This window comes from Dryobates pubescens, chromosome 30 (genome assembly GCF_014839835.1).
Source record: "Dryobates pubescens isolate bDryPub1 chromosome 30, bDryPub1.pri, whole genome shotgun sequence".
In the NCBI taxonomy this organism is placed as follows: Eukaryota; Metazoa; Chordata; class Aves; order Piciformes; family Picidae; genus Dryobates; species Dryobates pubescens.
Genome location: NC_071641.1, coordinates 544822 through 558459, shown reverse-complemented (window position 1 = coordinate 558459; position 13638 = coordinate 544822). Strand labels below are relative to the sequence as shown.

The 13638-nt window shown below is 38.2% G+C and overlaps 1 protein-coding gene and 1 long non-coding RNA gene across 3 annotated transcripts in view; both read left to right on the top strand.

The window, feature by feature from the left end:
* CCDC6 (coiled-coil domain containing 6) overlaps positions 1-8155 on the top strand; it is a 42836-nt gene extending 34681 nt beyond the window's left edge. Inside the window, exons 7-9 of the mRNA XM_054174596.1 lie at positions 276-376; positions 4335-4459; positions 7144-8155. Coding sequence (XP_054030571.1) covers positions 276-376; positions 4335-4459; positions 7144-7335 — 418 coding nt within the window. The 3' untranslated portion in view covers positions 7336-8155. The remainder of the gene's footprint in view (positions 1-275; positions 377-4334; positions 4460-7143) is intronic.
* Positions 8156-8210: 55 nt separating this feature from the next.
* Positions 8211-12098, top strand: LOC128898682 (uncharacterized). 2 transcript variants are annotated; one of them, XR_008462948.1, is made up of 2 exons: positions 8211-10961; positions 12052-12098. It is a non-coding gene; the product is annotated as an uncharacterized LOC128898682 (long non-coding RNA). The 2 variants fall into 2 exon arrangements; XR_008462949.1 differs by having other exon boundaries at positions 11823-12098.
* The last annotated feature ends 1540 nt before the right edge of the window (positions 12099-13638 follow it).

The following is a 13638-nucleotide window of genomic DNA, read 5'->3' as shown; positions in this document are numbered from 1 at the left end:
ATTTCCACCAAAAGTTAAGGTAGTATCTGAGCCTTTAGCAATGATGAGAGTTCCTGTCATGAGTTCCAAAAGGTGACTGGTTCTTCATTAATCTAACATGATTCTTTATGGGAATTGAAAAGAAAAAACACACAAAACCCACAACCAACCAAAAAAAACCCCTAACAAAACACCAGAAAACCAACCAATACAAAAAGAAAAGCCAAACAAAACACAATGAAACATGGCACATTTTTAAAGGTTTGATCTAATTATTGTTTACCTTTTTTTGTTAGATATTTTAATGAGATGTCTGCACAAGGATTAAGACCTCGCACTGTGTCCAGTCCTATCCCTTATACACCCTCACCAAGTTCTAGCAGACCTATATCACCTGGTAAATATTCAACCCAGTTTCTTAAGATTATTGTATGCATCACATAGTAACATGCCCTATTAATATATTTTGGTTAGTAGCCTTTCAAAGCTAGTCTGGAGAAAAAAATATGTAAGAATAGTTTTGCCTTACAAGTCTTCTAGTGCAGCATGTCTTTGATGGATCTGTTTTGCACTGTGAACAGATACTAAAGGTCAGTTAAGAAGCTTTTATTTATTTTTTGCTCTTTCTCTCTTACTGTCTCTTCTTCCCCTCAGCTTCTGCAACAGAAGTTGCCTGACAGGATGCATATACAAACAGATCTCTAGAGTTTCATGATGAACTAGTAATGAGACTGCTATTGTGCTCTGAATCAAAACTTCATATGGAAATCTAATCTTGAATGTGTTTGGGAAAAGTCAATTTCTGTTTCTCTTCAGTAGAGAAATGGCTTTTCTAATTCTGCTGTTTTCTATTGTAAAACAATAACTACAAGATTAAGAAGTCTTGTCTCTAGTACTTTGCATAACAAAGGCAAACTAACATTTTCCAAGTTGTTAATTACTGAATATTTTTTTTTAAGTTAAAGGAAATGTGTTTGTGTTACTAATACATTTATTGACTGAAATGAAAAACCAACCTTGAAATTGCAGCTGGACATTCATTAGAAGTTGAAATCGCAAACTCACTTCTACATAACGAATTCTGCATCCCCTGCTTTCCTAAGTTCACTTTTAGGACCTGTTGGATAGAGTCCTACAGTAAGGGCAAATGAGGTGTCCTCTGTATTGACACATTCTGTGAGATGGGTTTGAGATTTTTATTACACAGGTCTGCTAGAACATACAAAATGTCTTCAGGCTTTTTGATTTTCAAGGTTTGCTTTAGTTTTTTTCAGAAACACTCAAAACGGTTTTTATCCAGAGGATGCAAAAGGAGTAAGCATGTGTGAAAGCTTGCTATTGCCATAAGCTATGTTACAGTGATAAAGATGAGCATTGTAATAGAGTTTTTCAAGAGTTTTGTGGGCTTCTAAAATTAGTCAAATTGCTTTCAATGTCTTGCAAGGTATGTCAGCAAGAAAACAAAACGTGTTTCCTGTGACTGAACGTACAGAAAGGTAGTGATGCTAACAGATTTCTCCAGTAACTGCTGTGGATGTTCCTGGTTATACCCATGCAGTCTTCCTAATAATATTGTATTCAACTGCACATTGTAGCTGCAGTCCACACAGAGGTGGTACATATAGGAAAACTCATCTGGGAAGTTACAGGCTTGTCTATAGTGGTAGGACATGGGGCAATGGTTTGAAATTAGAGGAGAGCAGATTTAGATTGGATGTTAGCAACAAGGTCTTTCCCATGAGGGTGGTGGAACAGGTTACCTAGGAGGTAGTTGTCAACCCCATTCCTGGAGATACTCAAGGTCAGGCTCAACAAGCCTCTGAGCAACCTGATCTAGTGGAGGATGTCTCTGCTCACTGCAGGGGGGTTGGACTATATGACCTTTGAAGGTCTTTTCCAACCTAAACCATTCTATGATCTTTGATTAGCTAGAAAGGCACCCAGTTCAGATGCTGGTGTGTCAGTGCAGGAGCACCTTGTTCCTACACTGGGACTGAAGCACAGTCCTTGTCCCTGTGGATTTCCCATCAGTAGTTGATACAAGTGCTGTGTTCTAGTGGGAATTAGATCCCACTGACAGTGGATGCTGAAACACAGTTTAAAACAGGATTAAAAAGAGGAGAGATGAAATGATAGTTCACAATTTTGGGAGTTTTGGTGCAGGAAATGTTCCAGGCTATCACTTCTGCACAGGCAACTGTGTTATCCTCCTTCACATACAATGGACTAATATTCACAGTTGGGAAGTTTCAGACTTCATAAAAATATGAGTGGCAGTTTGTTAGAGAACTAATGAGATCAACAGGGAATTTTGTACAGCTGTCTGAAATCTATGAATGCAGTAATGATGAAAATCAGTAATTTTTGAGAGTACTTCGTATCTAAACTAATCCACTCAGACACTGCCAAAAGCATCGGTACAGAATAATACAACAATTGTGTTTTGTATCAATTTTAGAACTCATCATATTTAGTTTGAAAAATTATATGCCTGAATTTATAGAGACAGCATTTAAAACAGGTAGAAAATGCAATTTCATATGGATAGGTGGTCAGGTTTAGTGGGACAGATTCTAGCTCCTGAATTGCAGAGTCTTTTGTACTTGTGTGGCGTGAGATGCTGCTTCTGAGGACTCTTTCAGGCTAAGATACTGCTGAGATTTCTGGGACAGTGCATGAAGCTTTGAAGATTGTGGAACTATTGCTACTCCTAGGCAGCTGGGGATTAGTTAATTACCAGTGAGTCTTTTGTGTAGATAAACTGTTTTATGCATGGCTTCTGCAGCTAGGCTGCAGTTAGAGATTTTGACCTGAGAGATGAACTACTTTGGGTGTACATGCAGGACTCTTACTGCTTCTTTGACTGCCATGGCAACTTGCATTTGAAAACTTCAAGAGCTGGTTTATCCCAAAACAGTCTTAAATTGCAATGTTGCAAAGGTGTCTCAAAGTATATTTTTTTGCCTTTTATTGTTCTAGGGTCTTGTCTCTGACTCTCAACACATTGTCACCTACCTGAACATTGGCTTGTTTCTGTCCTTGTGCTAACTAAAGAACTTAGTTACAAAACATGGTGCTGTACAGACAATTAGACTGTGGAGTCAAAAAGCAGATTAATTTCCCCAATCTGCATTAAATACTCTAAAGTGACAGTGATACCATTGGAGTCACTTAAAATTTGCACCAGACATACTTCAGGGATGGAGCAGAATCAAACTTAAGAGATAAAGGAAGTGAGGGGAGTATGTTTCCTTACATGACTTTATTAGCGATCTGAGGTTTATTTGTGGTTTTTTCCTCTCCTTAAGACCTTATCAATGTAGGCACAAACAGATACACGCAGTTAAGAACAAAGCTGGGTATTGATGCATACTGCAGCTGTAGTGGGATTGCTTTGCATTGATTCAGGGTTGAAGAAATCTGATGTGGTCTTATGAAAGTTTAACTTGCCTTTAGCCATTTTTTTGGTCATAATGCTCCAAAGCAGTTGCTAGCTAAAGAGAGTCTTGTCTCCTACCTTACTGGTATGTTTGTCAGAAAGCAATAATGAGCTAAAGGTTTTGGAGAATGTATTGTTCAGAAATACTCAAAATGTTCAAAATGCTTCAAGGTCTGAAGTTGCTGTTTCAGTTTACCTTGATTAGCTGAACAGGTACCTTGCATTTTTATAAACTAATTCTTACAGAAGAGGAATATTTAGATGGAATAATTAAGATAATTGCACTTTAAAATATTAGGCTTACCTTAATATGGATAAAACAAGTTGTAATTATAAGTTGTTAGTTGCTAGCCTAGTCCAACTACCAAGTAATCCCATGATGTTTTAACTTCACCTTCCCAAGGATCTTTGGGGCCCTACCTGTAAATGTTTAGGCAAAACAGGAGAGAGTGTGGGTGCAAATCTGGTATGGTACGGAGAAGCCATCCACACCCAGTTTCTTTGTGGAAGCTCATAGTGGCCTGTGCTAGATAACTTCTCCAGGCACGAGCTCTCTGCTCTTCAGGCTCTATTTTATTCAGGAAGCCATTCCTCTGAAGAGAAATGGAAGGCTGAAGGAAAATGCTTGTGGACTGAAATAAAGCTGCCAGGGGAGCTTTACACTGTTTATGTTAAGCAAGGCATTATGTTTAACATTGTGTAATGCATGCTTTGAAACATAGGTTAGTGTACTGCAGGAAAACAGATTAATTTACATCAAACTTTTCAGGACAAATAATATTTTCAGATGTCTAATCTGGTAGCATTTAACCATTTCTTGTTGATTAAGAACTAAAAAATGACAAATTACAAATTCATGCTTCAGTTTGTAACATAAACAGGAATGTTGATGTTACCTTGTTCTAACAATTTTTAGGTCTGTCATATGCAAGTCACACAGTTGGTTTCACACCACCAACTTCACTGACTAGAGCTGGAATGTCTTACTACAATTCCCCAGGCCTTCATGTGCAACATATGGGACCATCCCATGGCATTACAGTAAGTATTTAAAATAGTGAATGCTTGCACCAATCTCAGTTTGGTTTTTCAAAGTTACTCTTGCTTGTCTTTAAGCTTTTCTACAAAACGTTTTTGTAAATGTTTGTTTTTGTCTCCTTACTCCAAGATATCTATTGCTGCTTTCTTCAACCCTGATTTTCCTCTTCACCCCTCAGAAACTGATTCTTTTTGGAGAACCTTATTTTCTGCAAAAGAATAGGATGTATTATCATCTTAAGGACAGTAATAGGTATCATCTTATGTGGATCAGCAGGCAGGGTGTGAGAAGTGATGTTCTAAGCTACTAAGCCTATCCCAGGAAGTAAAAACATTGCTTTCATTTTTCTCCTAGTCTCCACCATCTGACGGATGAGTCATCTGAGGTTGCTCCAAGCTCAGGTTTTCTTCAGGATGACACACAATGCTACCATCATGTCACTGTAACAGGCAGTTAACTCTTATTTTCTATTCTCATTGGCAAAGAAGAAAGTTAATATAAACATTTGTTAGGGCAATTTCTCATATCTTTCAACTGGATTTATTACTTTTTTTTACCTATGATGTTTGATGCATTTCTACTCAGTCCTGTTTCTTCTAAATATTTGTGGAGTTTAATGAGCAAAGACAGCCTAAATATTAACCATTTGGCAAAATGCCTTGTAGTTGTTCTATGAAGACCATTTCAGTTTTTCTCAACAGGTATGGTAGTGTGTAAATACACTTGTAATTCACAGATGTGAAAACACGTTTCAAGAGAATGCTTAGTTGAATGCTCAAATATGGCTGCTTCTGGAATAATTTAGCTGAGCAGGGAAAGGTAATTGGTAAAGTCATTGAATGAAGAATGGTGGGAGTGCAACAATGGTGGATAGAACAGGAGGGATCTGGAGTTCATCAGGAAGGCAGAAACCTGGTCCAGGTTCATCCCACTGCTGTATGTTACATGAATTAGTCACAGGAGGATCTTTTTGCTTCTAGAAAACCTGGAACTCAGTTTTATAAATAACTTTTTCAAGGAACTTGTTCTGTTCATTATCTGTGAAATACTGCTCTTCCTGAAACTGTAAATTAGTTGGTGTCACACTGAGTCACTATGAAAAAGATTCTCTTCATGGCAAAAAACTAATTGCTTTCAGAAAGGTGTTGATAAGTAGCTCTTGGTTTTGTCTTGATATTGAAGCCAGGTCCCTTCAGATGTATGCAAACACAATAAATGATTTTAAGTGTTTCAGAGACATCAGTCAGTTGTCAAGAATCACTTGGCTTTTTGCATAGAGCATTAAGCTATTTTACATAGTTGTGCAGAAAAATTGATATAATACACATTGACTAAACTGCAGTTTGACTCTTCGACTCTTCATTTTTAACCTCCATTACAAAACAGGTTTATCTGACTTTGTAGTACATTTGCTATAGTGCTGTAATCACTCTTGTCCCCAGAGCTCATCACCTGTGGTTGATTATTAATTGTGGGTGGGCTGTTTGTCATGCCATGAGGTTCTTTATTAACGCTAACTGGATTGGTAAGTAGTGAGTATTTTGGTTTCTAAAGTGCAGAAGTTGGTGTTGTGCAGTGTAATTTAAACTTGTGTGTAGCTCACATCAAAGATTCTCTGCCTCTACTGGATTGTTGAGTAAAAATCTTTGTGTGTAAATGTGCAGGATGTTGAAAATCTGTTTCTGTTGATGGGATCCCTCTAACAACTACTTCACTCCATCAGCTCAGAGGGTTGCAAACTTATTTTGTTGTCCAAAGAACAACTTGTATCATGCTTTGGTCTTGCTCCAGTGTGCAGGCTGGGAGTTGTTCAGAATGGCAGAGATTCTGGGCAGACTGTCTGATATTTGAAACATTGCTGCCCACACTCAGGTACCATGTAGTTGGACTTCATTCACCATCAGCATAAAGTTAAACGTTCATCAGCACCTACTGGTTGGGCAAGCACAACTGGGAGGTGCTGTTTCTACAGCATCTCTCCTTTCTTTTTAGGTTGCTGTTGTTGTTAGGTAGATGTTTTAATCACCCAGAGCAATGCTTCCAGGACAAGATGTAAGCAGGCGAAGACGTTTATTACGTTATACAGCAAAGTTATATAGTCTGTCAGAAGGCACACGTGCCACATCTCAATTGGTCATTTTCTGCTGGCATACATGTAATTAAGGCATACAATAGGTTAAAATAACAAAACAATATTCTAACACATCCAACCAAATTCTGCCTAATTCCTCTCCTTCTGTTACAAGGTTGTACATTATTCTCAGAGTCAAAGACAAAACATAGCTTTCTCTAACTCGAGCAAAGGCAAATCTTCCCTATAAATCTGCCCTTCCAAAGCCATCCAAAACCAACCTCTTCCCACACGCTGGTTATCTTAGGTAAACATATCTTCAGGATATATGTCATGTGTTCATTTCCTGCAAACTGACAGGAAGGAATAAGTGTTCTGTTTGACAGCAAAAGTACATCCCCTTTCTGTTTCTACTCCATTTCAGAGTAATGTTTATTTTATGTAAAAGTTGTATTGTGATTCCTGCAATGTTTTGAAGTGGATTTTCCCTACACCATTGTTCAACTCTTTTTGTTGGTTTTATTTTCCTTTGCCAAGCTCAATAAATTGCTAGAGGACTTACACCTAACGTTGTTCAGGAGTGTGTTAAACATAATTTCAATATTTGTTCTGCAGAGGCCTTCACCACGAAGAAGTAACAGCCCTGACAAATTTAAACGTCCCACTCCTCCTCCTTCTCCAAACACGCAGACCCCAGTGCAGCCACCTCCGCCACCACCTCCACCACCTGTGCAACCTTCGGCCCAATCCGCAGCATCGCAGGCAGCCACTTTTCAACATTCAGTGCATCCCTCCTCTCAGCCTTAGTGCATGTGCTCAGCAGTCTTTCTGTCAGAAGTGGACTAATAACATGGAGCAGTTTACTAAAAGCCAAAGGCTTACTTGGCATATTTGGATTTGACTTATTTGCACTGAGGTTATATAGGCTTCACTGTTAATTGTGTTGTAAACATTTGTATAAAATGCAGCCAGTGTTGTGGGTCTACAACACTAACAGTTTTCCATCAGTGTTTACTTGAACTACATGTATGTCCATTCTCTGGCTGGAACATTTGCTATTTTGGTTGGTAATACGGCATTATGTCGTTTTGCTTGGCTCCAAAGCTTCATTTTCCTGGCTTTTAGGTTTGTAAAATCAAAGGGATACCTTTTTTTATATTTTTTCATGACAATTTGCAGAGAATTAAAGGCATGATGGGCTATAATGATGAATTCTGAAATGTTCCAGTGTTTACCGAGCTTATGGAAAATCAGCACTACTTTTCAATCGTTTGAAATGACAGCTAAGTGCAAAAGTGAGTCAGACACCCTAATCAGTGCCCAAGACACACATACTCTATTGTATTATGTAGCTTAATTCAGCACACGGGACACATCTGTACTTCTGTTTAAAAGCACCTCAACCGTATGGTACAGTCTGAATCTTGCAGTGAGGGAACTGGCTTGTTGAAGTCTGTGGAATGTACAATTTGTGGACCTTAAGATTTGATGACTTCACTTGACGTTTATGTTAACCTGTAAGCTGCCCATACTGTGTGATCTGTCACAGTTAACTTCGGTAAGTGTGGTCCTGCCCACAGGTTGCTGACAGCTGATTAAAGTGTGCTCTTTGGTTTTATTTTTTTATTTGTGGTTTTTTTTCCTGCAGAAGGCAATGTGATTGTAGACAACAGCTGATTTTCTTTTTCTTGTTAAAATAATGTTAATTGTGATTCCCCTGAAGCAAAGTTTGAACAGGCATTCTAAATGTTCAAAAGTCTGTTAGAAAATGAGACACAAGATGAGCATACAGGAATACATTGGAGTGACAGCCAAAACGTTGTATTGCTTGGTAGAAAGAGAGTACAAGAAAGTAGCACAACGTGGCACTAATGAATGCTTGTTTAGTAGCCTAAGCCGGTACAATGTATAAAGAAATGTATTCTGAATACATTCTTTCCATTCATTTAGCACAAATAAATTGGTTTCACTTTGCAGTGGAACACAGTGTCACTTCTTGATATTGACATCCTACTCAGTGAACGTTTTTCCTGAGGTTCCTGTTGAGTACTGAGGTTTATATATTATTGATGATTTTAAGTGGTTTACCTCATATATATGGATATGTGGGCCATGGAAAATGACAAGAGAATGTTTATTTTATGAGAATATGTATCTGGCTGTAATCAGAGCAGAACATGAGTAATTTATCTTTTGTTTACAAAAGTTTGTTTGACATGCCTAATGCTTTCTTAAGGCCATTTTTAAGAAGGAAATCCAGCGTTCTGGTAGTATACTAACACTTGTACATATATTTTCATGTTTGCTGCTCATGTCTTCAGTAAGAATTGCAAACTCAAAATCTTTATGAAATTAGTGCTCTTAAATTGAAATAGTAAGTTAAAATAATGTTGTAAAAGGTTCTGCTTAAGGCAAAACTAGAACTCTTTCACCTGTAGCTATGTAGTTGCAGCTCTAATTTAGAGAAATGCATATACAGTGTATTACACTTCCTAAACCAATATGGGATCAAGTGCATTATCAAGTTACATTAGTTATGGTAGTGACTCTCCAAACAAGTGATTCTCAAGATTGTGGCAGACCTAAAATTTGACCAGTGCTTCCATCTGAAAATAATTGACTGTAGCAGATGCTCATTTTTCTGTAAAGGAAACTCAGCTGTGAGCATTGTAATTAAACAGAGCTCCTGAATCAGTGTAGAATTACAGGTGAGAAAATTACAGATAGTCAGAGGTGGGACTAAGGTCAAGGTAAGATTCATTTGGTTTGATTCTTGTCGTTTTGTAAACACGAGACAAAGTAAAATAAGAAGTCTTTTACAAGTAGAATTCCAACTCAAGTATACCACTATTTGAAATGGTGCCCTCCTGTCTAAAGTGCTTTGGGATACTTGGACATACGGCTCTACAGAGTGTGAGCTCGTAGTGATGGTAGTGTAAATGCGGGGGAGGGGAATCCTTTAACAGTGTTGCTTTGAGATCTTAAAATGGAAATTTGCCTAGAATAATTTACATTTGAAGCATATTCCAAAACTGAGTTTGTATAACCCAAGTTCAGCTGCTGTTATAAAGTGTCTTAGAGAACTCTCCTTACTATTCCAGTGGGACTCTTACCAGAGGAAAGTGAAGAACTGACAAATGTATACTAAATCTTGAAAGTGTAACAAGGCACTCAGATGGCCTTACCTAGCTAAGAACTTTGAACAAACATTTGCTTGCAATCAGAAGTGTTAAATTCTATTTGTAGACCTTTTGGATAAGATAAGAAATTGTGCACAAACATCTCTAATAAATGTAAATGGACTTTCAGTTTTCCTTGTGAATTATAGTCATGAATTATGATTCTGCAACTGTGATTTTTATCAGATCTCCTATAGACTGGACAAACTCACTTGACAGTGAGTTCCAGCTTGCTATGAGGCCTTAAGTGCTTGGCCTTACCTCAGAAGCATCTGGGTGGGTTTCTGTTGTGCTTTTCATTCCCAATGCCTGTCAGTTGCATGCTGCATCACAACTAGTTACATAAGGCCACAGAAGCAATTCCTAGCCACTATGAGTATTTTGTGAGTGTACCCTTTGACAGCTAAAGTTTAGTTTTAAAAATTACACATATCTTTTAGCTGCTTTCAGCAGTGTTCTTCTCTGAGACAATGAAGCAGCCTTCTTTTTACTTTTTCTCTCAAAGGATCTGGCTTGGACACTGGAACGGAGCTGATACTCTGTAGAGCATTAAGAGTTTACTTTATCCATGATTTGTTCCAGAGAAGTTCTTGGGAAGAAGAGGTGGGACTGTCCGGTGATAGTCTTCCAGCTAAGAGCCAGATAAGATTGTTTTCATTACATGTACTCCCCCGAGAGCCTATTCCCAAGGGCAGAAAGGACTACTGGAGTTTTTCAAGGAAGTGTCAGTGCTTTTCCATTGGCAATCCCTCTATTGGAGCTGAGCAGAACAGGATTCTTTACTGATAACATGTTCAGCAATCCATTTGACTGGGTGGAATCCCTGTGCACTTCAGCTGAAAGAAAAATGTAATCTTGGAAGCCATGAAAATGAGAAAGCTTCCTGGGATCTGTGCAAGTTTTGCTGCTGACAGGAGGCAATATAAACTCCATGTATTTTGTTAAATAAGTGGGAACTGATAGTGGAGGCAAATAAAAGAGCCTTGAATACACAGTCTCTCATCCTCAGCATTATCGCATACTAAGGATGCATCCAGGGACCTTGTTTCAGTCTTGAAGTACTTTTTCTAATCCTAATGTTTAGTTTTACAAGCAGTATAAGTTCTAATACTGTCCAACTCTTTTTGATGTTTCCTTTTTGTTTCAGTCATGGCAGGCTATTTCTTTTTGATCCTTGGGAGTCTCCAGAGCATGGACTATGCAGAGCATATTTCTCCAGTTCAAGCCATCTCATAAGAAACCAGGTTTATGAGTGTAAGCTATAAAATTATAACATGTACATATGTTACAACAACCTCTTTGAGGGGGAAAGTGAGAAAAGAGAGGAAAAAACAGCCTCTAATTAACAAATGGACTGGATGCATAGGGACAATCTGGTTTCCTCAGTTCCCTGGGGAGCTGAATTCCTCTCCCAGCCTTTTCAGATTTAGACTAGAATTGTTAATTTTCTTTATTATTTTTGTTTAATTCCACTCCTCACTATAATAAGCACTCAGGATTATCTTTCATGTTTCTTTTTGGTGATAACCACTAACCCCAGTACAAATAGCGGTTAAGAGTCATTGCTACTTTGTGGACCTGAGGAAGTAATTAAATATGCCAGCCAGTGGCCTTTATGATGCAGTCTTAGTTCTAGTGGCAGGGTGTGCCCACATAGGGATTATTTATTGGTTTTTTAAAGCAGCTGTTGCTGGTTTTGCCTTTAGTAGTACTCCCTGAAGAGGAGATAAAACCCTGGAGTTTGGTGCTGCATTAACAGACAGATGCTGCATTAGGAAGAATAGTGCTTGTACCTATTCAACTTAGGCTCCAAAGAAAAGTACTACCTCATCTTTAGGTTGGGATGATGTGGCCAAGGTCAGGTGAAATGTTGAAACTGTGCTAGGTTTTGTGCTGCGTGTATTACCTGGATAGGAGTCTTGTCTTGCTGCAACTGGGTTCTGGAGGTATGAAGCTTTTGTAGAGGAGTGAGGACAGATAGTTGAGGGTTGAGTTTGAGAAAACTGCCCCTGTAGTAAATTGTTGCTCTTTGGCTAGGCCTGGAAATTGGCTGTACTAAAATGACTTTTTTTTTTCCTTTTTTCTTGTTTTCCTGTGTGGTTTCCTTTCAAGAAGTGCTGTGTTGCAAATCCTTAAGTTCCTGGCATTGGTATCTAATTAAAAATCATTTTAAAAAAAGGCAATTCCCCTTTCCACAGAAATATTGGAAGTAGTCTTCTATGTGCAAAGGTGGGCTTTCTCATTATCTAAATGAATACTGTCTCTGTAAACAAAGGTGTTTGGTGGTAAAACCTAACCTGTCCAAGGCACTTTAGTTTGTGATTGCTGACTTTTGTTTTGGCAGGTGTTTCAGATGAAATCTAAGCCTCCTGTGGAGGAAGAAAAAAATAATCACCTGACAGCTGTAGACTGTTCCTTTCCTGCAGAAATACAGCAGTTTCCTCAAATACAAGTGGAAATGGAACAAGCATCCTCAAGCCTTTCTGAAGTTTATATTTAATTTCAGTACCTTGGTGATTGCTCTTGCATATTTAGAGAATCTGTGAAACCTCATTATAGATTGGTTGGGTGTCTAGCTGGTTGTTCCTATGTTTTCGTAATCCTAATGAAGGAAGCCTGCTCAGATTTGGATCAAATTTATAAATCACCAGTTTATAAATCCACTGGTTACAGTACAAAGTACAGATGTGTTGAGCATGAATCCAAGTGATGACTTAAAAGCATTACACTCTTGGTGTGAATCAGAACTTGCTGTTGAAAGAACCTCAGATACGAAGAAATTTGGTTTGGGTTTTTTAGCAGGTTGCATTTTATTCCTGTATTAGCTGTATTACTGCTTTGTTGTATATCTAAAGGTGTTTACATATATTTGTAATTGTTATAATGTGTCTGTAATCAAGCTCATCTGTGCCTTCATGCAGACTTCCAATAAACACTTGATTTTTTTGTATTTACTTGTATGGAGGACTATGGGGTGAATGTGTATTTCCTTCTGTATGTCAGCTTGCCATCACTGGGAAAAAGAGGAAGAAAATGACAACTGGGACTCAAAGAAAGATAAGTACCTGTCTTTATTTTTGCTGTCTTTGTAATTGGGCCACTTCTGGTATTTTCATGTAAAAGGCAGAATGGGAAATGGGGGGATTATCCTATTTGCATAATGAAGTTTGCATAGGAGATTCTCCTCATTTTGGATTAGGTGACTACTTGGAGCAGAGTCATGCATGCTTGACTCTCAGTTTTGCTCCTGTCAGGGAGGAACACAGCTATATTTCTTGAGCTGTTATTTCAGGAAAATTCCTGAGTACCTTTCTCCCTCTGAATTAGAAACACCTTCCAGTGAGAGTTCTGGCTGCTTTTGCCACAGCAAGAGCTGCGCTATCTATTGGCCTTAATAGGCCTGCTTGCTTTGAAGAGGTTTCTGATGATTGGGGAGTAGGAGAACAACAGAGTTTCATCTTTTCTCCAGTTTTTATAAGCTCATAGTGATAGAGATTTTGTACAAACTTACAGGGAAACTCCTCTGATGTATTTTGAGTGAAAAGCAGTATACAGCAGTACAGCTAATTTTCTAATCTGATATTAAGTATAAGAGGAAGAAAAGGGGGGGAAATAATGTTTTCTTGCTTGTGTTAAGGGGTGTGCTGTATATTTTGTAATGCATAAAAGAGTGCTTTTGCTGTTTCCTTTGTAGTGGTAAAGTTTATGGTATCTGGGAGTTTATTTCACTAGCTCTTGATACTTTTTTTTTTCTTATGATCAAACCTAATTACAGTTAAGTAGTTACAGTTGATGGATTCAGTGATGATTTTGGAGTTACAAACTTTAGATGGCTAAAGATGATGGTACACATTTGGAAAATTCTGTGTGCTGTGTTGTGTCATCCCTTGTGAAATCTTTGGGTTTGTCACTCTTTAATTGTATGCATTCG